The 27,108-nt window shown below is 44.5% G+C and overlaps 1 protein-coding gene across 10 annotated transcripts in view; it reads left to right on the forward strand.

Annotated features, from left to right (window-relative positions):
• Positions 1 to 27,108, forward strand: part of LOC126272091 (voltage-dependent L-type calcium channel subunit beta-1) — a 2,208,268-nt gene that overhangs the window by 810,770 nt on the left and 1,370,390 nt on the right. For all 10 annotated transcript variants that reach the window (XM_049974664.1, XM_049974661.1, XM_049974653.1 and 7 more), the window contains one exon: positions 25,446 to 25,481. In XM_049974664.1, the coding sequence (XP_049830621.1) occupies positions 25,446 to 25,481 (36 nt within the window). The remainder of the gene's footprint in view (positions 1 to 25,445; positions 25,482 to 27,108) is intronic.

Here is a 27,108-nt window from a genome sequence, read left to right on the forward strand (position 1 = left end):
AAAGTCTTTTCGAATTTCATTCTCTGTACTCAGGTGGACAATAACTATGGCTCGCAGACAGGGACGTGATCTTTATATACAGGTGTCACCATTTGAGAGTGGGTGTGTAGTGAGGGAGGATGTGTAGTTAAGCTCAAAGAAGCCGACTGGAGTAATCGACGAATCACTCGACATGTGAATAGTAGCCACGCCGCTATTCGACGACGTTGGTAATAGTGGGTCAACCATGACCAAGCACAGTATTAGGAAGTGGACGACCTAGATAGAGGACAGAAAGTGAGGACTGAACAATCGTCAGAGAGGCATTCAGAGCTCCAGATTCATCGTTATCGGGACACAGCGTCCAACTGGTGCTTCAGTGACCACAAGGACTAATAACAGGCGGTTCACAGATATGGTGCTGAGCAGATGGCGCCCCTTGTGCCAACTGCTATTGACCACTGTACACCAACAAGCCCACTTGCAGTGTTGTCGGACGCAGTCGGTCTGGATAACTTGCCATGAAGGACAACAAAACACGACACAGAATATCGTCCACGTACAGCTGTACTGTAAGGGTGCTGCTGGTGGCAACCAAAGTGGTCCTGTTATGAAACGAAATGACATCCAGATGATCACTCTCTGTTGTCGATCCATATGGAGGGAACCAGTTAGGTTGGTGTCTCACCGTTCTCCGAAGCGTCTCCCGACACGTCTTCAGCCTGGAATCTCATTTTCCGGAGTAGAATTGCCTTCATTGATGAGTTCCGCTTCGAACTGAGTCCCGATTACGAGCGAGTACGAGTCTGGAGACGCTCCAGACGGTGGTGGGCTACCAACCAGACTGGCACCTCACAGCCAGGACTGATGGTGTGGGGTGCCATTCCATTTCATAGCACGGCCCGTTTGGTTCTGATTCGCGGCGTCTTTGCTGCACAACAGTTCGTCGAAAATATTCCACGCCCCGTTTTGTTGCCCTCGTGTCAAGTCATTCGTTAGTTACAGTTGAGGAAGACAATGCCCGCCCGCACACAACGAAAGTTCCTAAGGCTTGTCTTCGTGCCTACCACTCTCAATCTTGGCTAGAAACGTCGCCTGACCTCTCCCCAACTGAAGACGTTTGGAGCTTGGAATTTTACAATATAATGCACAAATTGGACAGAATTTGTCACGATAACCCTCAGGAGGACATCGAAGAACTCTAAAAATGAATGCCAAGCCGAATAACTGCTTGCATAAGAGCCACAGATGGATCAATGCATTACTGACTTGTTCAAGGTGTGAAGCTTTTTCTCTTGAATAAATCAATTTTTTCTGAACTATTAATTTGTTCGTCTGTACACGTACGTCACATCTACCGACCTCCGTCCCATTCGGATAATTACTTCGTGGTGCTTCGGCTTTTTTGTCTTAGACTGTACTTACATGTATGTCTAAATGGCTATATTCATGCATAGCGAGCGTTGTACAGTGTTTTTCTACGTCCTACCGTGGCTCCACGTACATTAGTGAATCCAGTTATCGCTCTGAAGGCGTATCGGCTGATCGTACACTCTCGTACGACTTCATTGTATGAACACAGTTGCTGCTCGTCGGACCTCTTTTTACTGCCACAAGCTTTTCGTACAACATTTGCTGTCTTTCTTACTCGTGTAATTCCACATGTCTGTGGAACATTTTAATTCAGTTTCTCTAATGAGCCGAAACATTATGACCACTTTCCAAAGAGCGATCGAATTCCGCCTGTTAGCGTTAAGGGCACATGATTTGGCGAAGATAGTGTATGAGCGGAGCAGAGACTACTGGGGGATCATTTTATCATTCTGGCGACGATAAGTGAAGTGCCGCAAATGGAAAAATGCACTGACATAAGTGACTTTAACAAAAGGCAGATTGCTGTGACCCGGCGCATGAGAAGAGGCATCTCGGAAACGACTAAGCTGATAGGCTGTGCTGTGCTATTGTCTTCATCACTTGTGGAAACTAACCACGAATAAGCAACAAGGTCTTGGACATCTACGCCTTTTCACAGAGCGTGCACGTCAGAGTTTGCCCCATCTCTAAAGCAGGATAGGCTGCGATCTGTGGCGTATCTGATGACTGAGTTGAATGTTGACGCTGGTATGTGTATTTAGGAGCACACCATTGATCGCACATTATTGAACAATGGCGCTCCGTAATAGACGACCGCTGAGTGTTCGTCAATAACGATTCCAGTGGGCAGGGCATCATCGAGAACGGATCGTGGATCTACATCTACATCTACATCTACATCTACATCTACATTTATACTCCGCAAGCCACCAAACGCTCCCAGTCGCGTATGGTTCGCGGCAAGAACGACTGCCGGAAAGCCTCCGTGCGCGCTCGAATCTCTCTAATTTTACTTTCGTGATCTCCTCGGTAGGTATAACTAGGGGGAAGCAATATATTCGATACCTCATCCAGAAACGGACCCTCTTGAAACCTGGACAGCAAACTACACCGCGATGTAGAGCGTCTCTCTTGCAGAGTCTGCCACTTGAGTTTGTTAAACATATCCGTAACGCTATCACGCTCACCAAATAACCCTGTGACAAAACGTGGCGCTCTTCTTTGGATCTCCTCTATCTCCTCTGTCAACCCGACCTGATACCGATCCCACAATGATGAGCAATACTCAAGTATAGGTCGAACGAGTATTTTGAAAGCCACCTCCTTTGTTGATGGACCACGTTTTCTAAGGACTCTACCAATGAATCTCAACCTGGCACCCGCCTTACCAAAAGTTAATTTTATATGATCATTCGACTTAAAATCGTTCCGCACGCATACTCCCAGATATTTTACAGAAGTAACTGCTACCAGTGTTTGTTCCGCTATCATATAATCATACAATAAAGGATCCTTCTGTCTATGTATTCTCAATACATTACATTTGTCTATGTTAAGGGTCAGTTGCCACTCCCTGCACCAAGCGCCTATCCGATGCAGATCTTCCTGCATTTCGCTACAATTTTCTAATGCTGCAACTTCTCTGTATACTACACTACACTGTATACTACAGGATCAATGGAAACGTGTAGCCTGGTCGCCTGAATCATTGTTCTTGTTACACCTGGTCGAGGATCGAGTCTGGACTCGTCGCCATCCAGGTGAACAGCTACGAATTGAATGTCTTTGGGCTCCAACTTTCCCCTTCCAATCATGAATATATAAGGCCTTCTTAGCCCTGTGGACTGCATGAGCTGGTTTTTCAATTTAAGTATGCCGATACCTGGTTCTGTCTGCCCTCATTAATATAATGGTATTACTAATGCACCCAATCGAAAAATGAACATAAGACATTTCAAGCGGAAGCAGTTCAGTTCCTTGATATGTCTCCCGGACGAAAACCAAAAACATCAAATTTATGGGGCACATAGAAGTATCCGAAAGAACAGAACCCAAATAAATGTTTATATCAACGCAGTGCGACGACCAAAGAGCCATTATGTCAGTGCAGATGCACACAAGCCTGATCTCTTGCCAGAATTCGAAATGGCGAGTAAGGGGTTGACGGGTACGTGACGCTACGCTAGTGTCCGTGTCAGGCTGGGAATTTGGGTCGGATGGGAAGTGTGCTCTGATGGCTGAGGTGTCGCAGCAGCCGCTTGCTTTAAACAGAAGATCTGAGTTCATGTCCAGGTTGTTTGGTTGGTTGGTTGGTCGATATGGGGTAGGGGGCCAAAGTGCTAGGTCATCGGTCCCGTCGTGTGAGGGAAGGATACGGAAGGTAGTCTCCCATGCCCTTTCAAAGAAACCTTCATGGGATTTGCCAGAAGCGATTTAGGGAAATCACAGAAAACCTAAATCAGGATGGCCGGAGGCGGGTTTGAACCGCCGCTCCTACCACTGCGCCACCTCTCTCTGTTCATGTCCAGGTCTGGTAAAGTGTCTCACCTGTTACGACTGATTTGTCTAAATGACCAAATGCGGCTAACTTTATTGAAAACCTTTGAATAAGTATTTTTGTGGTCGGTGGCTTACATATGTTAATCACTAATGTTTAATAAATTCAAATCGACGTTTCGCGCCAGAACTCTAGTGGTTGCCCTAGGCACCCACTGCCGAGTAAGACCTGTTCCAAGGCTGGCGTACCTCTCTTGACTGTGTCGATCCACCACCGTGCCACGTGGTCCGCCTGCCTCATCTGCCTCCGCAGAAACCAGCGTCCTTCTTGCTGCCGCCTTATTCTGCAGTGTTGGCTAATGGAGCGAACTGACTTGCGCTATCTGCCGGATTCCAGTAAAGGTACAATTTGGAAAAATAACTAGCCTTAAAAATGGGGGAAATCCACAGACTAATGACGAAAGGAGGTATAAGAGAGTGGAACTCAGGTGGACTGTACCCAGCAGGAGGCCTTAGGAAGCGGGAAAGGTCTATTGCCAAAGGAGACTAATTACTCGTAACGGGCTGAAGCCGACATACAACAACAAGGACAGATGTTGTTATCGTTTTAGAAGAGAGGTCATTAGCTGGATTTTGAAGTTAGAGATGTGATTCTGTTGCTTCATACTGTGAGTAAAATAATTACAAACTTCGTTTCCTGATACCGAAAAGGATCTAGGCAAGCAGGCTGTGTGATGGATCGGACTGGAGCACAAACGGCGATGCCCTGGGCGGAACGAGTGTTTCGTATTACAGTATTCTGCCCAAAGAGCGACAGAAAGGAATATACACGATGATCAGACAGGAAAGAAACACAGCGCCTACCGAAATCTCTGCACTTGTTTGCGCGTAGCATGCAAGTTGGGAGTAAGACCGTTAAATATAATAAAAAGGACGAAAGTTACAGATATTTCATCGCAATCTCTCGTAACCACCAGAAAGCGCTTTCAGCTTTCAGGGAATAAACATTATCGGATGCAATCGCTGTGATCAGCTGCTAGAAGAAAGAGCATTTACACAAATGTCTTTAAATGTTGTCTTCAGCACTGTCTAATCTCTTCTACATACAACTTTTCTGTAACGTTTGGTTTATGCCTATCCTTTTCATGGTATAGCGTGTGAGGAAGATAATTACGTAAAAAGTGATTAATGAATCACTGCAACTATGGGGCCGATAACTTGTAGAGATGTTATGTCACTTGTATGTGATGCGTTATCAGCAGAAAGAAAACTGGCGTTCTACGGATCGGAGCGTGGAATGTCAGATCCCTTAATCGGGCAGGTAGGTTAGAAAATTTAAAAAGGGAAATGGATAGGTTGAAGTTAGATATAGTGGGAATTAGTGAAGTTCAGTGGCAGGAGGAACAAGACTTCTGGTCAGGTGACTACAGGGTTATAAACACAAAATCAAATAGGGGTAAAGCAGGAGTAGGTTTAATAATGAATAGGAAAATAGGAATGCGAGTAAGCTACTACAAACATCATAGTGAACGCATTATTGTGGCCAAGATAGATACGAAGCCCACACCTACTACAGTAGTACAAGTTTATATACCAACTAGCTCTGCAGATGACGAAGAAATTGAAGAAATGTATGATGAAATAAGGGAAATTATTCAGATTGTAAAGGGTGATGAAAATTTAATAGTCATGGGCAACTGGAATTCGGCAGTAGGAAAAGGGAGAGAAGGAAACGTAGTAGGTGAATATGGATTGGGGCTAGGAAATGAAAGAGGAACCCGCCTGGTAGAATTTTGCACAGAGCACAACTTAATCATAGCTAGTACTTGGTTTAAGAATCATGAAAGAAGGTTGTATACATGGAAGAACCCTGGAGATACTAAAAGATATCAGATAAATTAAATAATGGTAAGACAGAGATTTAGGAACCAGGTTTTAAGTTGTAAGACATTTCCAGGGGCAGCTGTGGAATCTGACCACAATTTATTGGTTATGACCTGTAGATTAAAACTGAAGAAACTGCAAAAATGTGGGAAATTAAGGAGATGGGACCTGGATAAACTGAAAGAACGAGAGGTTGTACAGAGTTTCAGGGAGAGCGTAAGGGAACAATTTACAGGAATAGGGGAAAGAAATACAGTAGAAGAAGAATGGGTAGCTCTGAGGGATGAAGTAGTTAAGGCAGCAGAGGATAAAATAGTTAAAAAGACGATGGCTGTTAGAAATCCTTAGGTAACAGAAGAAATATTGAATTTAATTGATGAAAGGAGAAAATATAAAAATACAGTAAATGAAGCAGGCAAAAAGGAATACAAACGTCTCAAAAACGAGATCGACAGGAAGTGCAAAATAGCTAAACAGGGATGGCTAGAGGACAAATGTAAGGATGTAGAAGCTTATCTCACTAGGGGTAAGATAGATACTGCCTACAGGAAAATTAAAGAGAGAAAATAACCACGTGTATGAATATCAAGAGCTCAGATGGCAACCCAGTTCTAAGCAAAGAAGGGAAAGCGGAAAGTTGGAAGGAGTATATAGAGGGTCTATACAAGGGCGATGTACTTGAGGACAATATTATGGAAATGGAAGAGGATGTAGATGAAGACGAAATGCGAGATACGATACTGCGTGAAGAGTTTGACAGAGCACTGAAAGATCTGAGTCGAAACAAGGCCCCCGGAGTAGACAACATTCCATTAGAACTACTGACTGGCTTGGGAGAGCCAGTCATGACAAAACTCTACCAGCTGGTGAGCAAGATGTATGAGACAGGCGAAATACCCTCAGACTTCAAGAAGAATATAATAATTCCAATCCCAAAGCAAGCAGGTGTTGACAGATGTGAAAATTACCGAACAATCAGTTTAATAAGCCACAGCTGCAAAATACTAACACTAATTCTTTACAGACGAATGGAAAAACTAGTAGAAGCCGACCCCGGGGAAGATCAGTTTGGATTCCGTAGAAAAGTTGGAACATGTGAAGCAATACTGACTCTACGACGTATCTTAGAAGAAAGATTAAGGAAAGGCAAACATACGTTTCTAGCATTCGTAGACTTAGAGAAAGCTTTTGACAATGTTGACTGGAATACTATCTTCCAAATTCTAAAGGTGGCAGGGGTAAAATACAGGGAGCGAAAGGCTATTTAAATTTGTACAGAAACCAGATGGCAGTTATAAGAGTCGAGGGACATGAAAGGGAAGCAGTTGTTGGGAAGGGAGTAAGACAGGGTTGTAGCCTCTCCCCAAAGTTATTCAATCTGTATATTGAGCAAGCAGTGAAGGAACCAAAAGAAAAATTCGGTGTAGGTATTAAAATCCATGGAGAAGAAATAAAAACTTTGAGGTTCGCCGATGACATTGTAATTCTGTCAGAGACAGCAACGGACTTGGAAGAGCAGTTGAATGGAATGGACAGTGTCTTGAAAGGAGGATATAATGTGATCATCAACAAAAGCAAAACGATGATAATGGAATGTAGTCGAATTAAGTCGGGTGATGCTGACGGAATTAGATTAGGAAATGAGACACTTAAAGTAGTAAAGGAGTTTTGATATTTGGGGAGCAAAATAACTGATGATGGTCGAAGTAGAGAGGATATAAAATTTAGACTGGCAATAGCAAGGAAAGCGTTTCTGAAAAAGAGAAATTTGTTAACATCGAATATAGATTTAAGTGTCAGGAAGTCATTTCTGAAAGTATTTGTATGGAGTGTAGCCATGTATGGAAGCGAATCATGGACGATAAATAAGAGAATAGAAGCTTTCGAAATGTGGTGCTACAGAAGAATGCTGAAGATTAGATGGGTAGATCACATAACTAATGTGGAAGTATTGAATAGGATTGGGGAGAAGAGAAGTTTGTGGCACAACTTGACCAGAAGAAGGGGTCGGTTGGTAGGACATGTTATGAGGCATGAAGGGATTACCAATTTAGTATTGGAAGGGCAGTGTGGAGGGTAAAAATCGTAGAGGGAGACCAAGAGATGAATACACTAAGCAGATTGAGAAGGATGTAGGTTGCACTAGGTACTGGGAGATGAAGAAGCTTGCACAGGATAGAGTAGCATGGAGAGCTGCATCAAACCAGTCTCAGGACGGAAGGCCACAACAACAACAACAAAGTGATGCGAAATTTGATTTCAGGGGAACATACGTGTTTATATAAAAATTTCATACGTCTTTCATGATCGCGACTACTGTCGACAGCACATTAAGTCCAGTAGGGTCCACACAGCTATTTCCTGCGCTATAAGAAGCAAGGGACAGAAGAACCGAAAGGAATGAAAGAAAATTAGTTGTCGTTTCTCACTGTTTGGTTCTGAAATCCTTATCGTGCTCGCATTAATACGCCTCATTATTTTCTTCAATCGGTGCCGGGAAAAGACACAGCCCTTGCGTCCAATAAACAAACTCTGTGCTCCACTGGGCAGAAGGTAATGACTCGCAGACGCTATTTGCGTCCGACGCAGTCACAGCGTGCTCCGAAAGCAATGAATTTTATTTAATCAAACATTTAGAATCGCACGACGCCCGAGAAATTTTACGCACGAATTTAAAGTAGCTAGCTCAGTTACCACAAAAAATGTTGTTTGAATTGGAAAAGGGACCTTGACAGCTCATTACCGGGCTTAATCAGTATCTCATGTCTCTACAAATTGCTTCATTAATATCGAGAACAAGAACGCCGCAGCCACAGATCCTTAGAGAGGACTCTAATCTAGAGGAATGGAAAACCCGCTGGGGAAGAAGCGTACTAAATCTCCTTGCTTTGGTAAAAGGGATCTCTACTTCTAAGTAAAAGTATTAACGACAAATATCATTTACACTAGTTTAGAGGAATGTGGTAACTGTTACACCGCTAATGTTACGTTTATGTAAGTCGGTACGAAGCTGAAACGGACGGTTGTAATCTGATTTCAAGCTAATGCGATTAAATCGACGAGCTCTTTCGCCTCCTTATATGTCAACTGCTATTACCGATTCGTAATGAGTGCAAGGGCAGCTTTGTAACGAAATTGTCATGAAAATCGACAGTGTTCAACATCCACGTATATATTTGGCAAATTACAGTCGATGGCGGAGGGTAAATCGTACAAAAGTTAGCTGTTTCCTTTCCTGTTCCGTTATTTTGTGTATTGGGCGAGGGAAAAATGACCATCTGTACGGGTTGGTAGGTCGGTAGTAAAGCGTCGGGCTACGAATTCAAACTTTTCGCGTCTATTCCCGGTCAATTTTACGGTTCTTGTCTGTCATTTATCACTTCTAACAACTCTAGCAATCCAGATTGAGATTTTCACTTTGCAGCGGAGTGTGCGCTGATATGAAACTTCCCGGCAGATTAAAACTGTGTGCCCGACCGAGGCTCGAACTCGGGGCCTTTGCCTTTCGCGGGCAAGTGCCCCCTAAAGGCAAGGTCTCCAGTTCGAGTCTCGGTCCGGCACACGGTTGTAACCCACTAGGAAGTTTCAAAAAGAGAGTTCTTTTTCATTCGAGTTTTTATAAATCTGTGCTGATGCCTTGAAAGAAGTTCCTAATCCTCCGAGAAAGTGATAATGTTTGAGTTTAGAAGAGACTCTAAGATTGTTCAACAGGAGGACGTCAGCTATATTGACTTTATGTACCCGATCTTTTACCCTATTTGCAAACTGGAGTGGCCTTCGCTCCATTCCGGTCACACGAGATTATTAGCTACACAACGGTTGCTCCATACATTACACTGGCACTGAGCGAGAAACTTACAGGATTTTGCCATAAAAGTGACAGTGAACAAATTGCATATCCAAGAGGAAAATTTTCATTATCCAGACAGCGTTCTCATTCTCTAGGAAAACGGCTACGGACACAGGTCGAATGCGACTATACTCTTATCCGATTGAGTCAGCATCCAGGAATCTTGGCCGTGCGACTCCCCCCCCCCCCCCCCCCCCCCTCTTCAGAGGTTCTAGTGCTCCCACGGGAACGAGTGTGTGTGCTGTCCGTAGCGTAAGTTAAAGTTAGATTGAGTAGTGTGTAAGCCTAGGGACCGATGACCCCAGCAGTTTGGTCGCATAGGAACTTACCACTACCACCAGCAGAAATCTTGTTACAATGTGCAACACTTAGCAGCCAATGCTGAGAACAAGTCCTAGCGCAAAGGTAGATACATCGTCGTGGAGGTTCGGATCATTCAAGAGCTCACAGTTTTCAAATTCCTTGGAAAAGAATTGACCTCGATATTCATTTATAATGATATTCCAGTTTTGGAGAGAAAGATAAATTGCTGTGTTGGAAAAATCATTGAGTTTTTTTATAAAGGATTTATTGTGCACTGACACTGTGGTTTTCTCAGAGTGCTCGGGAGTGAATTTTTGCTTCCTTCTTAGTGACTACTGAAAGCACTACTTTTTGGTTGAATTACATTTGAATGTGCCGGAAAACCCATTAAATAATTCTGTTTCTCAAAAGAACTGTTATAGCCTGTGGTAGTTTTCGTTCACAGTCCACGTGGGTACAGCGCGCTGTTTCAGAACTCAATTCAAGAATAAGATACTAATCGCCCAAGCATTACAAACAGCATTTGTTGGTCGAGAAACAGTGATACTGGATGCTGGGGTGTGGGTGAAGTCGATGTTCTAACTCACCCCAAAGTGTTCCGCTGTTCACAAGTCGGAATCCTGGGCAGGGCAGACCACTTCAGGAATGTCATTGTCCACAGACCATTGCCTCAGAGGCGCTGCTTCATGACAGGGTCCATACAACCATTACCACTGAACTGTTCCTCTGCTGTATTCAGTATACAATGTTGAAAATATGTTCGTATCCTTCCGCATTTAGCGTTATCTTAAGTGCAAAAAGAGGACGGTAACTCGAAGTACAACCCCTCTAGACATGGCGACAAGTAACGCATCCACCAAACCCAAATCATACAACGGGATTGCCACAGGGCGATTCCTCACTCCAGACTCCTTGTTTCCAGACACCCACGGCCCGGTTCCTTCGCTCTTTACAGCACGTCAAATGTCTCTTGGCAGTGAGTACAGGAATGTGTGGGGTGTGAGGAACTACTCGATCATTGTACCCCGTCCTTGTAACTTCCTTCACACAATCATTGATCTAGCAGGAAGGTTGTTAGCGTTGTCGAACTTACGAGCGAATTATTCCGTTAATTTCGTGTGATCTTTTACAACTACACTCCTCATTGCTCGACGGACCCTGTCCGTCAACACATGATATTCTTTCTGATCTTCGTTGTTCCTTCGCGTTTCCACCTCACAATGACGTCACCAACACTCGACCTGAGCATCTCCAGAAGGGTTGAAATATCGCTGGTGAATTTGTTACTCCGTGAAATCTAATGACTAGTCCACGTTCGAAATCACTGAGCTCTCCTGACAGATCCGTTCTACTGTTACTGTTTCTCTACTGACAACACAGTATTCCCAGTCTCCTTTAATGTCGGCGGGTTCTCCTCTCGTGACATATAGTGGTCGATTCTGCATTACATAGTGGTGTCCGCACGATTGTGATAAGATAGGATAATAGAATGTAGTCGAATTAAATGGGGTGATCTTTAGGGGATTAGATTAGGAAATGAGACACAGCAGTAGACGAGTTTTGCTATTTGGGAGCAAAATAACTGATGATGGTCGAAGTAGAGAGGATAAGACGGTTGCTGTGGCCGAGCGGTTCTAGGCGCTTCAGTCCGGAACCACGCTGCTGCTACGATCGCAGGTTCGAATCCTGCCTCGCGCATGGATGTGTGTGTGTGTGTGTGTGTGTGTGTGTGTGTGTGTGTCTGCCTGTGTGTGTGTGTGTGTGTGTGTGTGTGTGTGTGTGTGTGTGTGTGTGTGTGTGTGTGTGTGTGATGTCCTTAGGTTTAAGTAGTTCTGAGTCTTGGGGACTGATGACTTCAGATGTTATGTCCCATAGTGCTTAGAGCCATTTGAACCATTTTTTGCCGAGAGGATATGAAATGTACACTGTCAATGCCAAGGAAAGAGTTTCTGAAGAAAAGAAATGTGTTAACATCTAGTATAGATTTAAGTGTCAGGAAGTCGTTTCTGAAATTACGAGTATTTGTATGGAGTGTAGCCATGTACGGAAGTGAAACATGGACGGTAAATAGTTTGGACAAGAAGAGAACAGAAGCTTTCGAAATGTGGTGCTACAGAAGAATTCTGAAGATTAGATAGGTAGATCACATAACTAATGAGGAGGTACTGAATCTCATAATTTGATCAAATCGTTTCAAAACTACTCTTATCTCCTCAAGAGGGAGAAGATTGCATCAAAATCAATTTCAATGCACATCTTTGGCAATCCACGCCAGTATTTGCGTTACCCCAAACAGTGCGATGAAAAGAACCTTTTATGAATGTAAACCAAGTTTGTATATCTGTAGCAAGCTTAAAACGACGTATTTGTAAGTAAGCGGCGTTTATAGCATGTGTAAGATGCCGAGAAAATGCTGCTGCCCCTATTTTACTATGAATGTCACCTCACCACAGCACGTGTAAATTAGCAATTGAAAAGTAATAAAAGTATTTAATTTTATACAAGTAGTTCTCGTGTAGCCTTCCAATGTCTTCCCGGATATTTTTTTGCAATCCCAAATTTTCCTTTGTCTTCCCTTTTCACGCCGTTTATGAAAATATTGAGGAATACAATATATTGCTTTATTTGCTATGTAGGTAATATATAATATGAAAATAAAAGTTTTCCCAAAAGGTCTCGATCTTCTAATTATAGTCCTGTACTCTTTCCCCTGCACCAAAGATTGCTTGGAAACATCGGTAAGATAAATGGCTTATGTCACACCTGACCTAAGCGGGAAACACTATCTTTTCTGAACGCGTTGCCACCTGCAGCACACATTTGTATTCACTTTCATTTCTTCGCGAGACCTGCAGATACTAAAAATCTGGACTACATTGCTGATAACGAGGCGCGCTCCCCTCGCCAATCTAGTATGGGCACCATCGTAGACTCTAGTTGTTCTTATCTCTTCGTTATCGATCTTGTCTCTCAGACTCACTCCAAGCATTGCACTGTATACTGCCCAAGGAGACACGGAGACGTTTTGCAATGCTTGTAGTATCATTGTTTCGAGGCTGTGTGCTGTGACTGGCAGGATGTATGTGTCCTAAATTTTCCTCTTAAATATTTTAGGCACAGTCGGTTTGCAGAGAATGTAACCAAGTTTCCTGAATGCCATCCGGTGAAACCAATTTACCGGGTGATCTCTGCTAGCTGGTTATCTTTTCGAGGTTGGATTTTGTGTTCCAGATAAATGTATTCATTTACTACTTGTAGAGCAATGTTTTCGATGGATACCCTAATAATGACAGGTCTCATGACTTTGATCTTCTGGAGGTCGATTCTTAGGCCAGCAGCTTGGGAAGCATATTTAAATCATGGAATCGTTATTGACAGTTTGTATCGGTGCTAAAGAAGACGGTATCATCTGCGTATTGATGGTGGTTAAGATGTTCTCCATGTTGATACCTTTCTGTCCACAGGATAGACAGTTGAACACATCTTGCAGAGCCACGGTGAATAAATCAGGTGAGACTGACTCTCTTTGTCAGACGGCTCTTCTCACGGGAATCTTTCCAGTGATCCAGTCTTCATTTTCACATATGAAAATTTGATAACACTTACTAGTCTTTTTTTTATAGAAAAGGGTCTGTTTATTTTGCATTCTCAGTTGCTGACCTTGATCGAAACTAGTCGTACACTAAGAGAAATGTGCAACTTAGATGGCAAAACAAACGACTAAAATATTTTAAGTATTGACACAGATTGTCAATTCCGTCGCGGCGTACAACCTGAGGTGACAAAAGTCATGGGAAGATATGTACATATACATATGGTGGTAGCATCGCGTACACAAGTTGTAAAGGGACAGTTGCATTGAGAATGCTGTCATTTGTACTCAAGTGAGATGGTGTCCGACGACATTATGGCAGTATGACGGAAAACGCTGAACGCGAAATAGTAGACACATTTTATATCAACAATCGTTAGGAAATTCCATATTGTGAGATTTACAGTGTGAAGAGTGTGCCGAGAATACCAAATGTCAGGCATCACCTCTCACCATGGACAACACAGTGGCCGGCGGCCTCCACTTAATGACCGAGATCAGTGGGCTTTGCATAGAGTTGTCAGTGCTAACAGGGAAGCAATACTACGTGAAATGACAGCAGAAATCAACGTGGGACGTACGACGGACGAATCCGTTAGGACAGCGCGGCGAAATCTGAGGATAGTGGGCTATGGCAGCACACGACCGACGCGAGTGCCTTTGATAACAGCAGAACATCACTTGTAGCGCATCTCCTGGGCTCGTGACCATATCGTTTGGATCCTAGACAACTTGACCTGGTCACATGATTGCCGATTTCAGTTGGTAAGAGCAGATGGTAGAGTTCGAGTGTGGCGCAGACCCCACGATGCCAAGTACCCAGGTCGTCTACAAGGCATTGTGCAAGCTGGTGGTGTGGGCTTTGTTTAAATAGAATTCTGTTCCAACTGAACTGATCACTGACTGAAAATGTTTACGTTGAGCTACTGTGAGACCATTTACAGTCATTCATGGACTTCAGGTTGTCAAACAACAATAGAATTTTAATGGATAACTGTGCGCCATGTAATCAAGCCACTACTGTTCGCGATTGGTCTAAAGAACATTGTGGACAATTCGAGCTAATGATCTGGACATCCAGATCGCAAACTGAAGATTTATCGGACATAATCGAGGAACCAGTTGGTGCGCAAAGTCCTGCACTGGCACCTCTTTCGCAATTATGGACGGCTGTAGAGGCAGCGCGGATCAACATCCCTACAGGGGGCTTCCACAATTTGTTGTGTCCGTGTCACGCCAAGTTGTTGCACTCCGCCGAGCAAAAGGGAGTCCAGCACGATATTAGGATGTAAGCCGCCACTTTTATCACGTGAGTGTATGTCGCCAGTATCGAACATTCCTGATAATTAAGAAATGTCGTTCGTGTAAAAAAGAATGTAGGTAGAGTGGTTGCTTGCGAAGCGTTACCGGCAGAGCTTCCGGAGCCGCTCCCCCTGTGGTTCATTGTCCACTGGCGGCTCGATCTCCCAGATCAGAGGTTGTGCTGGTGCGCTGGCCTGTAGCAGCAGAGCCGCTCGGTGCGGCACCGGCGAGGCGGCCGCGATTGACACGCGGGCCGTGGCCCGCGCGCCCGGAATCCGGCCCCTGATTTACGCGCGCAGCGCGCCTTGTTTATTGCGGGGGACGCGAGCCACTTCCTTTATCCCGCCGGTCGCCGGTCACCGTTATTTAATAGGCCGCAGCCGCAGCCGCAGCCGCAGCAGAGATCGCCGCGGGGACGCCCACGGCCGCCGCCGGCTGAAGAAGTGCTCCGTGCCGGCGACGAATTCGATAAACAAACTCAGATTCCAAACGAAATGTTTCAAATCGTCCCGGCGGTTCAAGGCCAGCCACTCGCTTTGCTTCTTATTTGAATACACAATTAGAAAGCAGTACACGTGCGCGCAAGGCGCTCTCACGAGGGCGCCCTCCTCCGCTCTGTCAGGCTCCCGCCGTCCGCTCCACCGGGCGCGCGCCAAGTCACTACCTGGAGACAAAACACCTTGCAGTTACTATCAAGCTCTGCAGTTACTGGCGCGGTCAGCGGCCGAGTTTCGCTTGGGGTTCTCGTAGTGTTGACACGTTTGCCGTTAGTACCAGATTTCACTTTTTGGTACGTGAACTTAACTGCTGCCGCTCAGTGTATATAATGGCTGATCCATTGATTGTGACCGGGCCAAATATCTCACGAAATAAGCGTCAAACGAAAAAACTGCAAAGAACGAAACTCGTCTAGCTTGAAGGGGGAAACCAGATGGCGCTATGGTTGGCCCGCTAGATGGCGCTGCCGTAGGTCAAACGGATATCAACAGCGTTTTTTAAAATAGGAACCTCCATATTTTATTACATATTCGTGTAGTACGTAAAAAATGAATGTTTTAGTTTGACAACTTTTTTCGCTTTGTCATAGATGGCGCTGTAATAGTCACAAACATATGGTTCACAATTTTAGACGAACAGTTCGTAACAGGTATGTTTTTTTAAAATTAAAATACATAACATAGGTTCGTCTGAACAATTTTTTCGGTTGATCCATAGTGATACAAGTACCTTTGTGAACTTATCGTTTCTGAGAACGCATGCTGTTACAGCGTGGATACCTGTAAATACCACATTAATGCAATAAATGCTCAAAATGATGTCCGTCAACCTCAATGCATTTGGCAATACGTGTAACGACACTCCTCTCAACAGCGAGTAGTTCGCCTTCCGTAATGTCCGCACGTGCATTGACAGTGCGCTGACGCATGTTCTCAGACGTTGTCGGTGGATCACGATAGCAAATATCCTTCAACGTTCCCCACAGAAAGAAATCCGGGGACGTCAGATCCGGTGAACGTGGCTTCGACGACCGATCCACCTGTCATGAAGTGTGCTGCTCAGTACCGCTTCAACCGCACGCGACCTATGTGCCGGACATCCGTCATACTGCAAGTACACCGCCATTCTGTCATGCAGTGAAACATCTTGTACACCTTGTAGTAACATCGGTAGAACTTATGTAGGAAATCAGCATACATTCCACCATTTAGATTACCATCAATACCATGGGGGCCAATTATCCTTCCTCCCATAATGCCGCACCATACATTAACCCGCCAAGGTCGATGATGTTGCATTTGTCGCAGCCATCGTGCATATTATGCTGGGTTACGTTACCGCTGTTCGTGAATGACGATTCGTTGCTAAATAGAACGCGTGCAAAAAATCTATCGTCGTCCCGCAAATTCTCTTGTGCCCAGTGGCACAACTGTACACGACATTCAAAGTCGTCGCCATGCATATCTGGCGCATAGAAATATGGTACGGTTGCAACCGATGTTGATGTAGCATTCTCAACACTGACGTTTTTGGGATTCCTGATTCTCGCGCAATTTGTCTGCTACTGATGTGCGGATTGGCCGCGACAGCATCTAAAACATCTACTTGGGCATAACCATTTGTTGCAGGTCGTGGTTGACATTTTACACGTTGCTGAACACTTCCTGTTTCCTTAAATAACGTAGCTATCCGGCGAACGGTCCGGACACTTGGATGATGTCGTCCAGGATACCGAGCAGCATACACAGTACACGCCCGTTGGGCATTTTGATCACAATAGCTATACATCTACACGATATCGGCCTTTGCCACAATTGGTAAACGGTCCATTTTAACACGGGTAACGTATCACGAAGAAAATACCATCCGCACTGGCGGAATGTTACGTGGTACCACGTACTTACACGTTTGGAACTATTACAGCGCCTTCTATGAGAAATCGAAAAAAGTGGTCCAACTAAAACATTCGTATTTCTTTACGTACTACACGAATATGTAATAAAAAATAGGAAGTTCCTATTTAAGAAAGCGCACCATCTAGCGGGCCAACCATAGCGCCATCTGGTTTCCCCCTTCGCTTATTACGTGAGATATTTGGCCCGGTCACTATCTGTGGACCACCCTGTATAAGACTTGCTGCCTGACAGTTGTTCCATTACACCGACTAGCCTGAGTCTGGTTTTTAGGTCCTTTCCCTCACTCCTTTAGGCAAATGCTGCACTTCTAAGTGGATATGCCTGTCATATAGGCTAACTCTTTTGCGCCAATACTTTCACACTTCAAAAACTAACCTACTGCCCAGGGGAAAATAATTACCAATGGCTGGCTCTTGCCACATGCACTTGGAGGTACTAACCAACCTAAAAGCATAATACTCCTAATAATTATAATTATGAGTCTGCAAATGAAATAAATACTTACGTAAAGTTGTTCAGTACATCGTCCTCAGTCACTAATACAAATATCCACACTTGTACTCGTTACGGCCTGTATACATAGCCATCTATTGTCTAATATCACCTAATTTTATGTAAAAGGCGGTATCGTACATTTGTGAGTGCAATGCTCACCATCGACGTACTTTACTCTGGTGTGCAAAATTAAAGGCTTTTTGTCTAATTCACGATATAATCATGTGTTCGTACGATGGTGTTCTGTACGAAAGATGGCACTCCGGTCAACGGACAACCATGACAACGATGAGTCAGGGCACCTGTCCGACAGGGTAGTGTTTGCCAGTTATCCCCACATCAACAGTCACTGTGTATACACTCACAGATGGCTCAGTATGGCACAGAGAAGACGTCTACAGGATTCTTTTTGGTGGAGCGCAGTGCAAAGCATGGAAGTTGGACAGTCGCAAACTGATGTGCCTCTATGGCTTAATGTGAATCGTTCTGTTGCTTCTCGGGTGTGGCGACAGTTTATAGAGACCGTAACTGTATACCAATGACAAGGGCAGGGCGGACCGCGTGTTACACCAGAAAGAGAGGATCGGTATTTGTTTGTAAGGGCACTGCGGTACCACCTTAGTACTGCACGGCAACTGGCATTTGACCTCTCAGCATCCACTGGCTGTGTTGTATCCAGGTAAACGGTATACAGAAGGTTTCAGCAGAATGACCTTCAATGTCGGAGACCTGGTGTATGTATACCTCTAACGCCTCATCACAGACTGGAACGTCTAGAGTGGAGTCGTCAGCATGCCACCTGGACGGCCAATGTTCCTTTCACGAATGAGTCCCGATTTGGTCGGGAGCGTGATTCTCGACGCATTCGCATCTGGAGGGACTGTGCAACGTGATTTCGGGAGCCAGAAATTGTCGAAATGGGGCACCTGTTCACCGGCCGCTGTGGCCGTGCGGTTCTGTGCGCTTCAGTCTGGAACTGCGTGACCGCTACGGTCGCAGGTTCGAATCCCGCCTCGGGCATGGGTATGTGTGATGTCCGTAGGTTAGTTAGGTTTCAGTAGTTCTAAGTTCTAGGGGACTGATGGCCACAGATGTTAACTCCCATAGTGCCCAGAGCCATGTGAAACATTTTTTTTTTTTCGAACACCTGTTCATGAAATTGTACGGGTGAATAGACAAGATTTAACTGCTGTCACGTATCGTAACGAGATGTGGGGACCTCCTGCGCGGCTGTCGTGACCTGCTCCGGCCCCAGATTTCGTATTGATGGACGATAACGCTCGACTATAGAGCGCATGGGTGGTCGATGTTTTCTTGTAAACGGAGGATATTATACACATGGCGCAGCCGCCTCACTCTCCCGGTTTCAATCCTATAGAGCTTGTCTGCGGTGCACTAGGGGGAGGGACTGCACACGTCAGCATCCACCAACCACTCTCCAAGACTTGCGAGCAGCTCTGCGGGAACAATGGGTTGTACTGGCTCAAAATGAGATTGATGACCTCATTCACAGCATGAACCGTTGCTGTCAAGCCTGTATTGCTGCCAGAGGTAGTCACAACTCCGTACTGAGCACATGAACCAGTTGTGGGATTGTAGGTGCAAATCAGTAAATTTGGCAAAAAACGAAGATCATTTTTTTCTACTGTTATGCGTGTTGCAGTTGTTTACGTTCTATATTCTTTACGCTGTTTCTACTTTACTATCATCTGTTTGTACTATTTCAGGGCAAAATGAACGCAACCTTGCAAAGTTTCCATATGTCGCTTAATTTTGTGTAGGGTGATCCAGAACTCCGCTGACAAATTTTAACACTGTGTCCAGGGATGCCATCTGGGACGGGACAACAGTCTCCAGCGGTCTGTTACACAGCTATTGCACTTCTTTTGGTTTCTTGCCCCAGATAACTTCGTATCTGTGTTGCAATAGTGCTGACCAGTGAAACTGTCGACGGTATGTACTGTCTGTCTCCTTTGTTCCACCCTCTCTCGGTACTTGATGCTAAAGACGGTAACGCGCACTTCAGTGTACGCCCTCAAGCTTGCGTTCAGCACTGCTCGGTTATGTCTCAGGTTGGTTTTTCCGGCAATGTTGGTTGTACGATAACAGCGATACACAGCATTAGGGACAGATTTAGTAATAAAGAGCAGGCCTCATTCATGCATTCACCGAATGCAATGGAAGCGCGGCAGAACAACGATCACTGATACGATGGTGTTTTCCCAGAAACAAAGGTGATTGTGGTAAACTCTCCGTCAGAACAGGCCGCGGAAGGCCCAACGCTACCGACAGACCACCGTCCCATCCTCAACCGGTAGGCGTCATTGGATGCGTGTGTGGAGGGGAAAGTGGTCACCTGAGCGCTCTCCCGGCCGTTGTCAGCTTTCGTGACCGGAGCCGCTCCTTCTCAGTCATGCTCACGAGGGCCGACGGCACCCTGCTTGCCAACAGGGCTAAGCAGGCCCTGGCGGTCACCCATTCAGGTGTTAGCCATGGTCGTCAGCGCTTAACTTCGGTGATCTGACGGGAACCTGTGTTACCACTGCGGCTAGGCCGTTGGCTCGTTGGAGTAAAAAACCCAATAAATCATGATATTAGCCTGCCGCGAAACGCCGAAGGCGTTCAAATGGCTCTGATTACTATGGGACTTAACTTCTGAGGTCATCAGTCCCCTAGAACTTAGAACTACTGAAACCTAACTAACATAAATACATCCCACACATCTATGCCCGAGGCAGGATTCGAACCTGCGACCGTAGCGGTCGCTTGGTTCCAGACTGTAGCGCCTGGAGCCGCTCGGCCACTCCGGCCGGCGGAGGCAGTGGGGCCCTTATACCAAAATATCCAGAAAGTATCCCAGAGCAATCTTTGAAAGTTTGTTGGCGAATTTCTGGTTCACCCTGTACGTCTTTCAACAGGTTCCATGGAATAACGTTTTTGTTGTTTTAGTAAATTTATCTAGTTTCACGGCATCTTCTCTTGTGCCTTAGACACTTGGACGCTGACAAAACGGTATCAAATAGTAGTGTGTGTTCTGACGTGTAGTATTGTTGGTGTCGTTTAGCAACGCAATCAGGGTAAAATGCAGAAGAAGAGACGCAGGTTGCAGACTCTTCGTGTGGCGTTGCTTCCAGGTTAGGTTGTTAGTTCCATCTTTCACAAACAGTTGGCTCACTAATTCATTGTGAAGCGGAACGCTAAATGTACCTGGTTAGTCATGAGGCTACGCAATTACATTTACTGTCTATCTGCTTTTTGAAAGCTGTAAATGAAATGCCACCTTTCTTTAGGTATATTCTTTATTTGTTACCGCATCGTGGTAAGACTGAGCAAGTTGTTACACCCATGTTATTACATGAACTGTGATCACATTTTAACACAAAGCTTCTTCACTAAGTATCCTACGCTGTCTTTTAGAATTGCTGAGCATGTTCTGCACAAGCGATCGCATGGTACTAACGAGTAATTTTATCTGTTACGTGCTCTTATACTTAATAATACAAACTTAGAATTTCCTCAGTTAGCGTTAAGAGAAGTGGCATTCAGAATAGATACGGTTCTAATCCTCGTACATGTATTCATATGTAGATTTCACCTGATTTTTGTAGATCAATTAAAGTAGATGCCGCGAAAGCTGTCTTGAGAAAGACATCGTGTCGATTTGCCTTTCCTCTGTCTTCTCTCCGAGCTTGTGCTCCCGTCTGAAAAATATCATCGTCGACAGGACGTTAAATATCCAGTCTTCCTTGTTTTCCCTTCACAGCAGTAGCAAAATACATCCACATCATAAGTACCGTCTTCGCAAAACACACAAAAAAACCTAAGATGGTTAGGAAACGAAATCTCAATTTCCTGAAAACCAGCACGTTTTGCCTAATAACGCCATTTGGCGCCGGGCCAGCTCAGTTTCGTAACTAGCATATAGCGCGGTATGTTTATCCAAGACCGGGACCGTGACAGGGTTCGGGAACGCAGACAATGTTTTAATTTATGGCTTCCGTGGAGAGGCGGCTTAGCTAAGACACACTGACACACTGTGTTGTGTAACTTTGGCGTGCGTGTGTGTGAGAGAGTGATGTTTCGCAGGGACAGAGGACAGGCAGAAACAGCTGTAAGTACGATGGCGGAGAAAACAGATGTGGCAGTAAAAGCGCTGCAGCGGTTTTTAGAAGACGTCGTAGGAGATTTAATAAATAGTTTGGAAAGATACGATGTTAGCAGTTACATGACAGTATATCTGAGTAGTAAAGAAATGGAGAGACGAAACTAGCGAACTTTTCAAACATGAGTAAACAGTAAGACGAGATTCCTCTAAAATGAACGCTATCTGGGACACTTGGGACAATGTCTGGGGTCAGATTCGAACCCACAAATTACCGCGCCGTAATTTACTGGAACCGAGTGACCTGTGCGTAAATATCGTATACGTTCGGGATTCACTAACTACTTGTCGAACCTATTCCAAACACATTCGTTGCTCTGTTGCGTTCCAATGGTAGAACAACATCCTGTTAATCAGATGGTTATAATGTTCTGGCTCGTCAGTAAATACGAGGCTTATTCGGAAAGTAAAGTCCAATTCGGAGCGAAATGGAGGCCACTGTGAAAATCCGATGGAACTTTGCACAGATGTGTCGGGCAGTGTCTTGAGTGTACCTGTCGATGGCTTCACGTCACTCTTTTCAGTTTAGAGCGCCAAGTGACCACGTAGAAATGCCTATAACAACAGTGTCTCCCGCCAAGTATGTGGATCTGGTGAGAGATTTCGCCTGAAGCTATGCGGCCCACATAAAATGTCATGCGTTTCTTTCTTCAGGACAATTTTCAGCCACATTGTGCAGGGGCAATGAAGATGCTCCTGCAGCGTTTTCGATGGGAAGTGTTTGATCACCTACAATACAACCCTTAATTGGCTCCTTCCGTTGTTTTTCTCTGCTCGCGTGAACTGCTGGCTACGAAGACAACATTTTGGCACAAACAACAAGACAGGCGTAGAGAACTGGCGGAAAGCATAGGCATCTGCTTTCTGTGACGAGGGTATTGGAAAGTTTGTACACCGCCAGGCCAACTGCCTAAGTCGCAGAGGCGACTGTTTAGAGAGGTAACTGGAAGATGTGGCTAACTGTTGCGAATAAATTTTTTTTTTATATATTCGCTTTGGTTTTCATTTCGCGACCGAATTGACCTTATTTTTAAAAGAGCCCTCGTAAACGGGCAGCAGTGTTCTTTTGCTGTAACTTACGCAAGTATCTTTGTTATCGTTTATAGCGTACTTTTTCAGTGGCAGATAACAAGTGACATATGTAACTAAAGCGAAATGAAGTATAAGGCAGACAACGGGCTAAATACAGTAAAGGAAATGTAAACAATTGATCCACGCGAATATGAGAATGTGACTCCTTCGCACTCGCTGTAGATGAAAATAGGGCTGCAAACAAATCATTATCATAGCACAAAACAATCTCTCATTCAAGTGATCTGTTTGGTCTCAAACGTAAAAGATGGTGCCTGTCTACTGTGCATTAGTAGGTAACCAAACCCTCTGGTTTGGTTGAACGTTTGTGGTGTATGTGACCTTACAGTCACTAGTGGAATGTAAATATTATACATCTTGTTTTTTTCGACGCTAACTTTAGGTATGATGCCACACGTATGTCATCTATGGAGCGTGTAAATGTGAGACAGTAAGTAAGTAAACCATAGTGTGCTGGTGAATTGGTTGTGATGGCTTCTTTCAGTAATAATCAGTAGATTAACACACGTGATCTCTATCATCTATTACCCACACTTTGTTGCAGTTACGCTACTTGCAAAGGGTTTATTTTTAAACTCATCAATTACGAATATTTTAGAACCCTGCAACCAGTCATCACTGAGCAAAATAAGCCTATGACATATCGTTTTGCCAAGATCTTTGTTACAAGCAACAGTTGTACAGCACATGCTGGACGTTGCCAAAGTTTCGCTTTCACAGTGTAAATAAATACAGCTTGTGTAAAAAAGTTTGAATTTATGTACCAACCGGCCATCAAAATGGAAGCAGACACATGGACACCAACGAAAAAAGCCGCCCATACAGTAGCAGTAAGTAAAAAGCTAAATGTTGGATCCATGTCGACAGATGAACAACGGTCACGACGATGTATTAAAGCGTGTTCCATCTTCTTGTCACAGAGCCAGCAGCCAGCATTATGCTAGAGACAGTCATGTAACTTCCAGAAAACATCTGAAGATGAACCTGAAAAGGTTCGAAAATCGGTTAATGGAATAAAAAATAACTATTTAAAAAAGGTGACTTATTGCAGTTTTATGTATTTACATGGCTTTATTTTTATTTTGTATGAATAACTCTCTTTGGGACATGTGACGCAAGTTTCTACGACCGTTCTTGTTCTTACAATACGGCGTAAAAAAGCTGCTCTCTGTTTCATAGTTAAATAAATTAGAAGAACTGTAGGAAACTACACCGAAAACAACTTTCAGGAGCCACTTTACGTATGAGGGAGAGAAATCGAGCACGACGTGTCACTATTTCATTGCTAGCGTTGAAGCAAGAGAGTTAAGAAATAATGGATGACGGTCTGATTTTTGTCTTACATTTTTCGCGAACAACGAGATGTGTTACTGTAAATAGAAATAAATCGAATGAGGTCTATTACACGAGTAAACGTTGCTCATGATTTTCTGAGTTTGGTTTAGTTTTATACGATTATACCCTTAGCAGTATAATTTTCACTGCCGTATATACTCGTTTCGTAATTTAACTGGTGCAGAAACTATAGGCACTGCAGAAACCGTATGTGGTGCCCATAGCGTGTGCTGTTTATCCATCGGTGTCATTCAGAACGTCACTGCAGGATGTAATGTCTTCGCAAGGTAATAAGCAATGCTCAGCTGGTGCCCATACTGTTTATCATCTCGTACATTATGTCCCCAGTTCGTAGACGAGAGCTCGACGATCTTCAGCAATGATCGGGTGGCGAAAGTCATTCTACTTAGAGAGAATTCCGCTCGTGACGAATCGCGTTTAATTCTGGAGAAAAAGTTCGCACGGTGTCCTCATGTTACAGGTTCTCGTTCAGAGTAGATTTCTTGATATGAGCGTAGGGTTCAGGCATCCATAGCAAACCAGGGGATGTTTGGTGCTATTTTTCTGCTTCTAATTCTCGGCTTACGCTGCTGCCCATCTAACGATAGAGGCAGCTACACTTATAGCCACCCGGATCGTCAGATGGACAGGTGTGAATCGTACTGATGGCATCTGTTCAAGATACACTTCATCTCGCTTTAAGCTTTTTAGCTGGTTTGGGTGAAATTCTTACCGACAGGTGCTGAGTGTTGAGCCGTGGAGAAACAGAAATAACTGCTTGCGTACGAACATCATCTATGTACAAATCATAAGTGCGACAATACTAAACACATACTTCATCCTTTTCTCATTGGAAGGGTTCTGGAAAACAATCTGATAGCAGTATAGAAGACGGGGAATTGAACTTAACTTCTCTCGAATACCAGATAAGTGTTTGACCACTCAAAAATTACTTACAGCCGTAAATTTTTCCATCGGTCAATGCGTTGCTAGGTACCTGGAGGGGGTGATATTAAACGTCTCCTGCACTCCTCACATCGAAGCAAGACGTGATTACATTCTAGAGTTTCGAGCCATAAAGCCCACATTTCCTTGTTTTGTAACTCCTGTTATTTATTTCTGTCTATGTATATTTGTGGTAGCAATTAATTCTTTATTATGTTTCAGGAGTCTTCGCCTACTTTGACGCTCATCTCGTCAAAGGTAAGTTCCTTGACAGATTGGCCTTTCTTCTTTGGAACTCTTTAAATGAACGTTCTTGCTCTTTCTGTCTCACTTTTCGCGTGCGTGTAATGCGTGAATGTACTTCCGCAAGAATGTCATTCCCTGCACTCAACCACTCGGCCACGCTTGCTCTGGCCTTGAGAGAAGTTGTAATGTGTATACTGTGTGACTTTCCTTGCCACTAGTACGACGATGTCACGCAAGCATGCTCAAGTCACTCCCAGATCTCCTGCCTGAAAAATACTCGGAGGAATCGATTTGTTGAAAAATTACTATAGACGGGGATGTCAAAACGCGTGCATTAGTTTGATCACATGAATTTACAGCTTGAGGTTATTTTTAATCTATCTTTATTTTTACTAACTATGAATGTAACTTTCACAAACAAATTAACATACATATTATAAGAATGTACGGAAATTCGATTGATCGAACAGCTTTATATGGAAGATATAGAATGCACGAGAAGCTTTTAACATGCTCTGTTTGTCTTTTCCATGTGTACACATCAACAAAAGTTTTTCATCATCCCTTCTCATCTTAATTCATGCCACAGAAAACAGAAATTGGCTCTGAGGCATGCGTAAAAATTCATTTGCAATGTGTCCAGATCACCAAATCAAAGAAACAAACATTCGTGTAACGACAGAATCGTCTGTTTCTCATGGGAGTTTTTCACAGTACTGCTGAGCAGTATGTGGTGGAACGACCCCTTGCTTTGGATGCTGGCTTGAATCCGACGTGGCATTCCGTAGATAACGTCATCAAGCCAGCACTGCTCAAACTGTCACACCCTTCAATGGCGATTCTGAGTAAGGTGCGCAGAGCACTTAGCCGTTGCCGACACCCTAAAATCGGCCCCACGCATGTTCGACTGGATGCATGTCCGGGGAACAGGCAGACCACTCCATTCTGGCGATACTCGTGTGCTGACGGAATGTGTACGTGAAAACAAAACGACGAGCACGCAAGTTGTCACCCGTGAAGATTAAAGTGTCAGAAAAATGTTGAGACTACTGTCCCGCTGTCGGTTGCAGAATCTCGCCCGTGTAACGGAGCGCAGTGAGACTGCCTCAACAACCACGAGAGTTTTACGATAGCGGCATCTACTGACATCCCAGAACATCACTTCACCACCATCTTGTTGCACATGCGACGCCGTGTTGGAGGCGTTTGATGCTCTTGAGTTGTCTCCAAACATACTGTCTGTTATTATGAGGGCACAACGGTTTCGCCAACCCTGAGGCGTCCATTGTCCATCTACAGCGGCGTCCAAAGTGTTGTGGTGTACGATGTGGTGCCCACCACGGTCGTCTGAAATGCGGATTCTCATTATGCAGTCGTCTGTTAACGGTTTTCCGCGATGCATGATGTCCCGCAGCCTCTTCGAACGCCGTATTCAATTCAGGAGCAGTCGTACTACGGTGCCTTAGACTCAGGAATAGTAGATATCGATCATGCTGTGCACCTGTCGAACATGGACTGCCTGTGCGGGTTAAGTCCGCAACACCACTTGTCAATTGGCACCCACTTCATGTCCGCACCACACCACCTAGACCCTGGTGCACACGTCGAGCAGCTTCATCAAAGTGTTCAAATGTGTGTG

This window comes from Schistocerca gregaria, chromosome 5, assembly GCF_023897955.1.
Source record: "Schistocerca gregaria isolate iqSchGreg1 chromosome 5, iqSchGreg1.2, whole genome shotgun sequence".
In the NCBI taxonomy this organism is placed as follows: domain Eukaryota; kingdom Metazoa; phylum Arthropoda; class Insecta; order Orthoptera; family Acrididae; genus Schistocerca; species Schistocerca gregaria.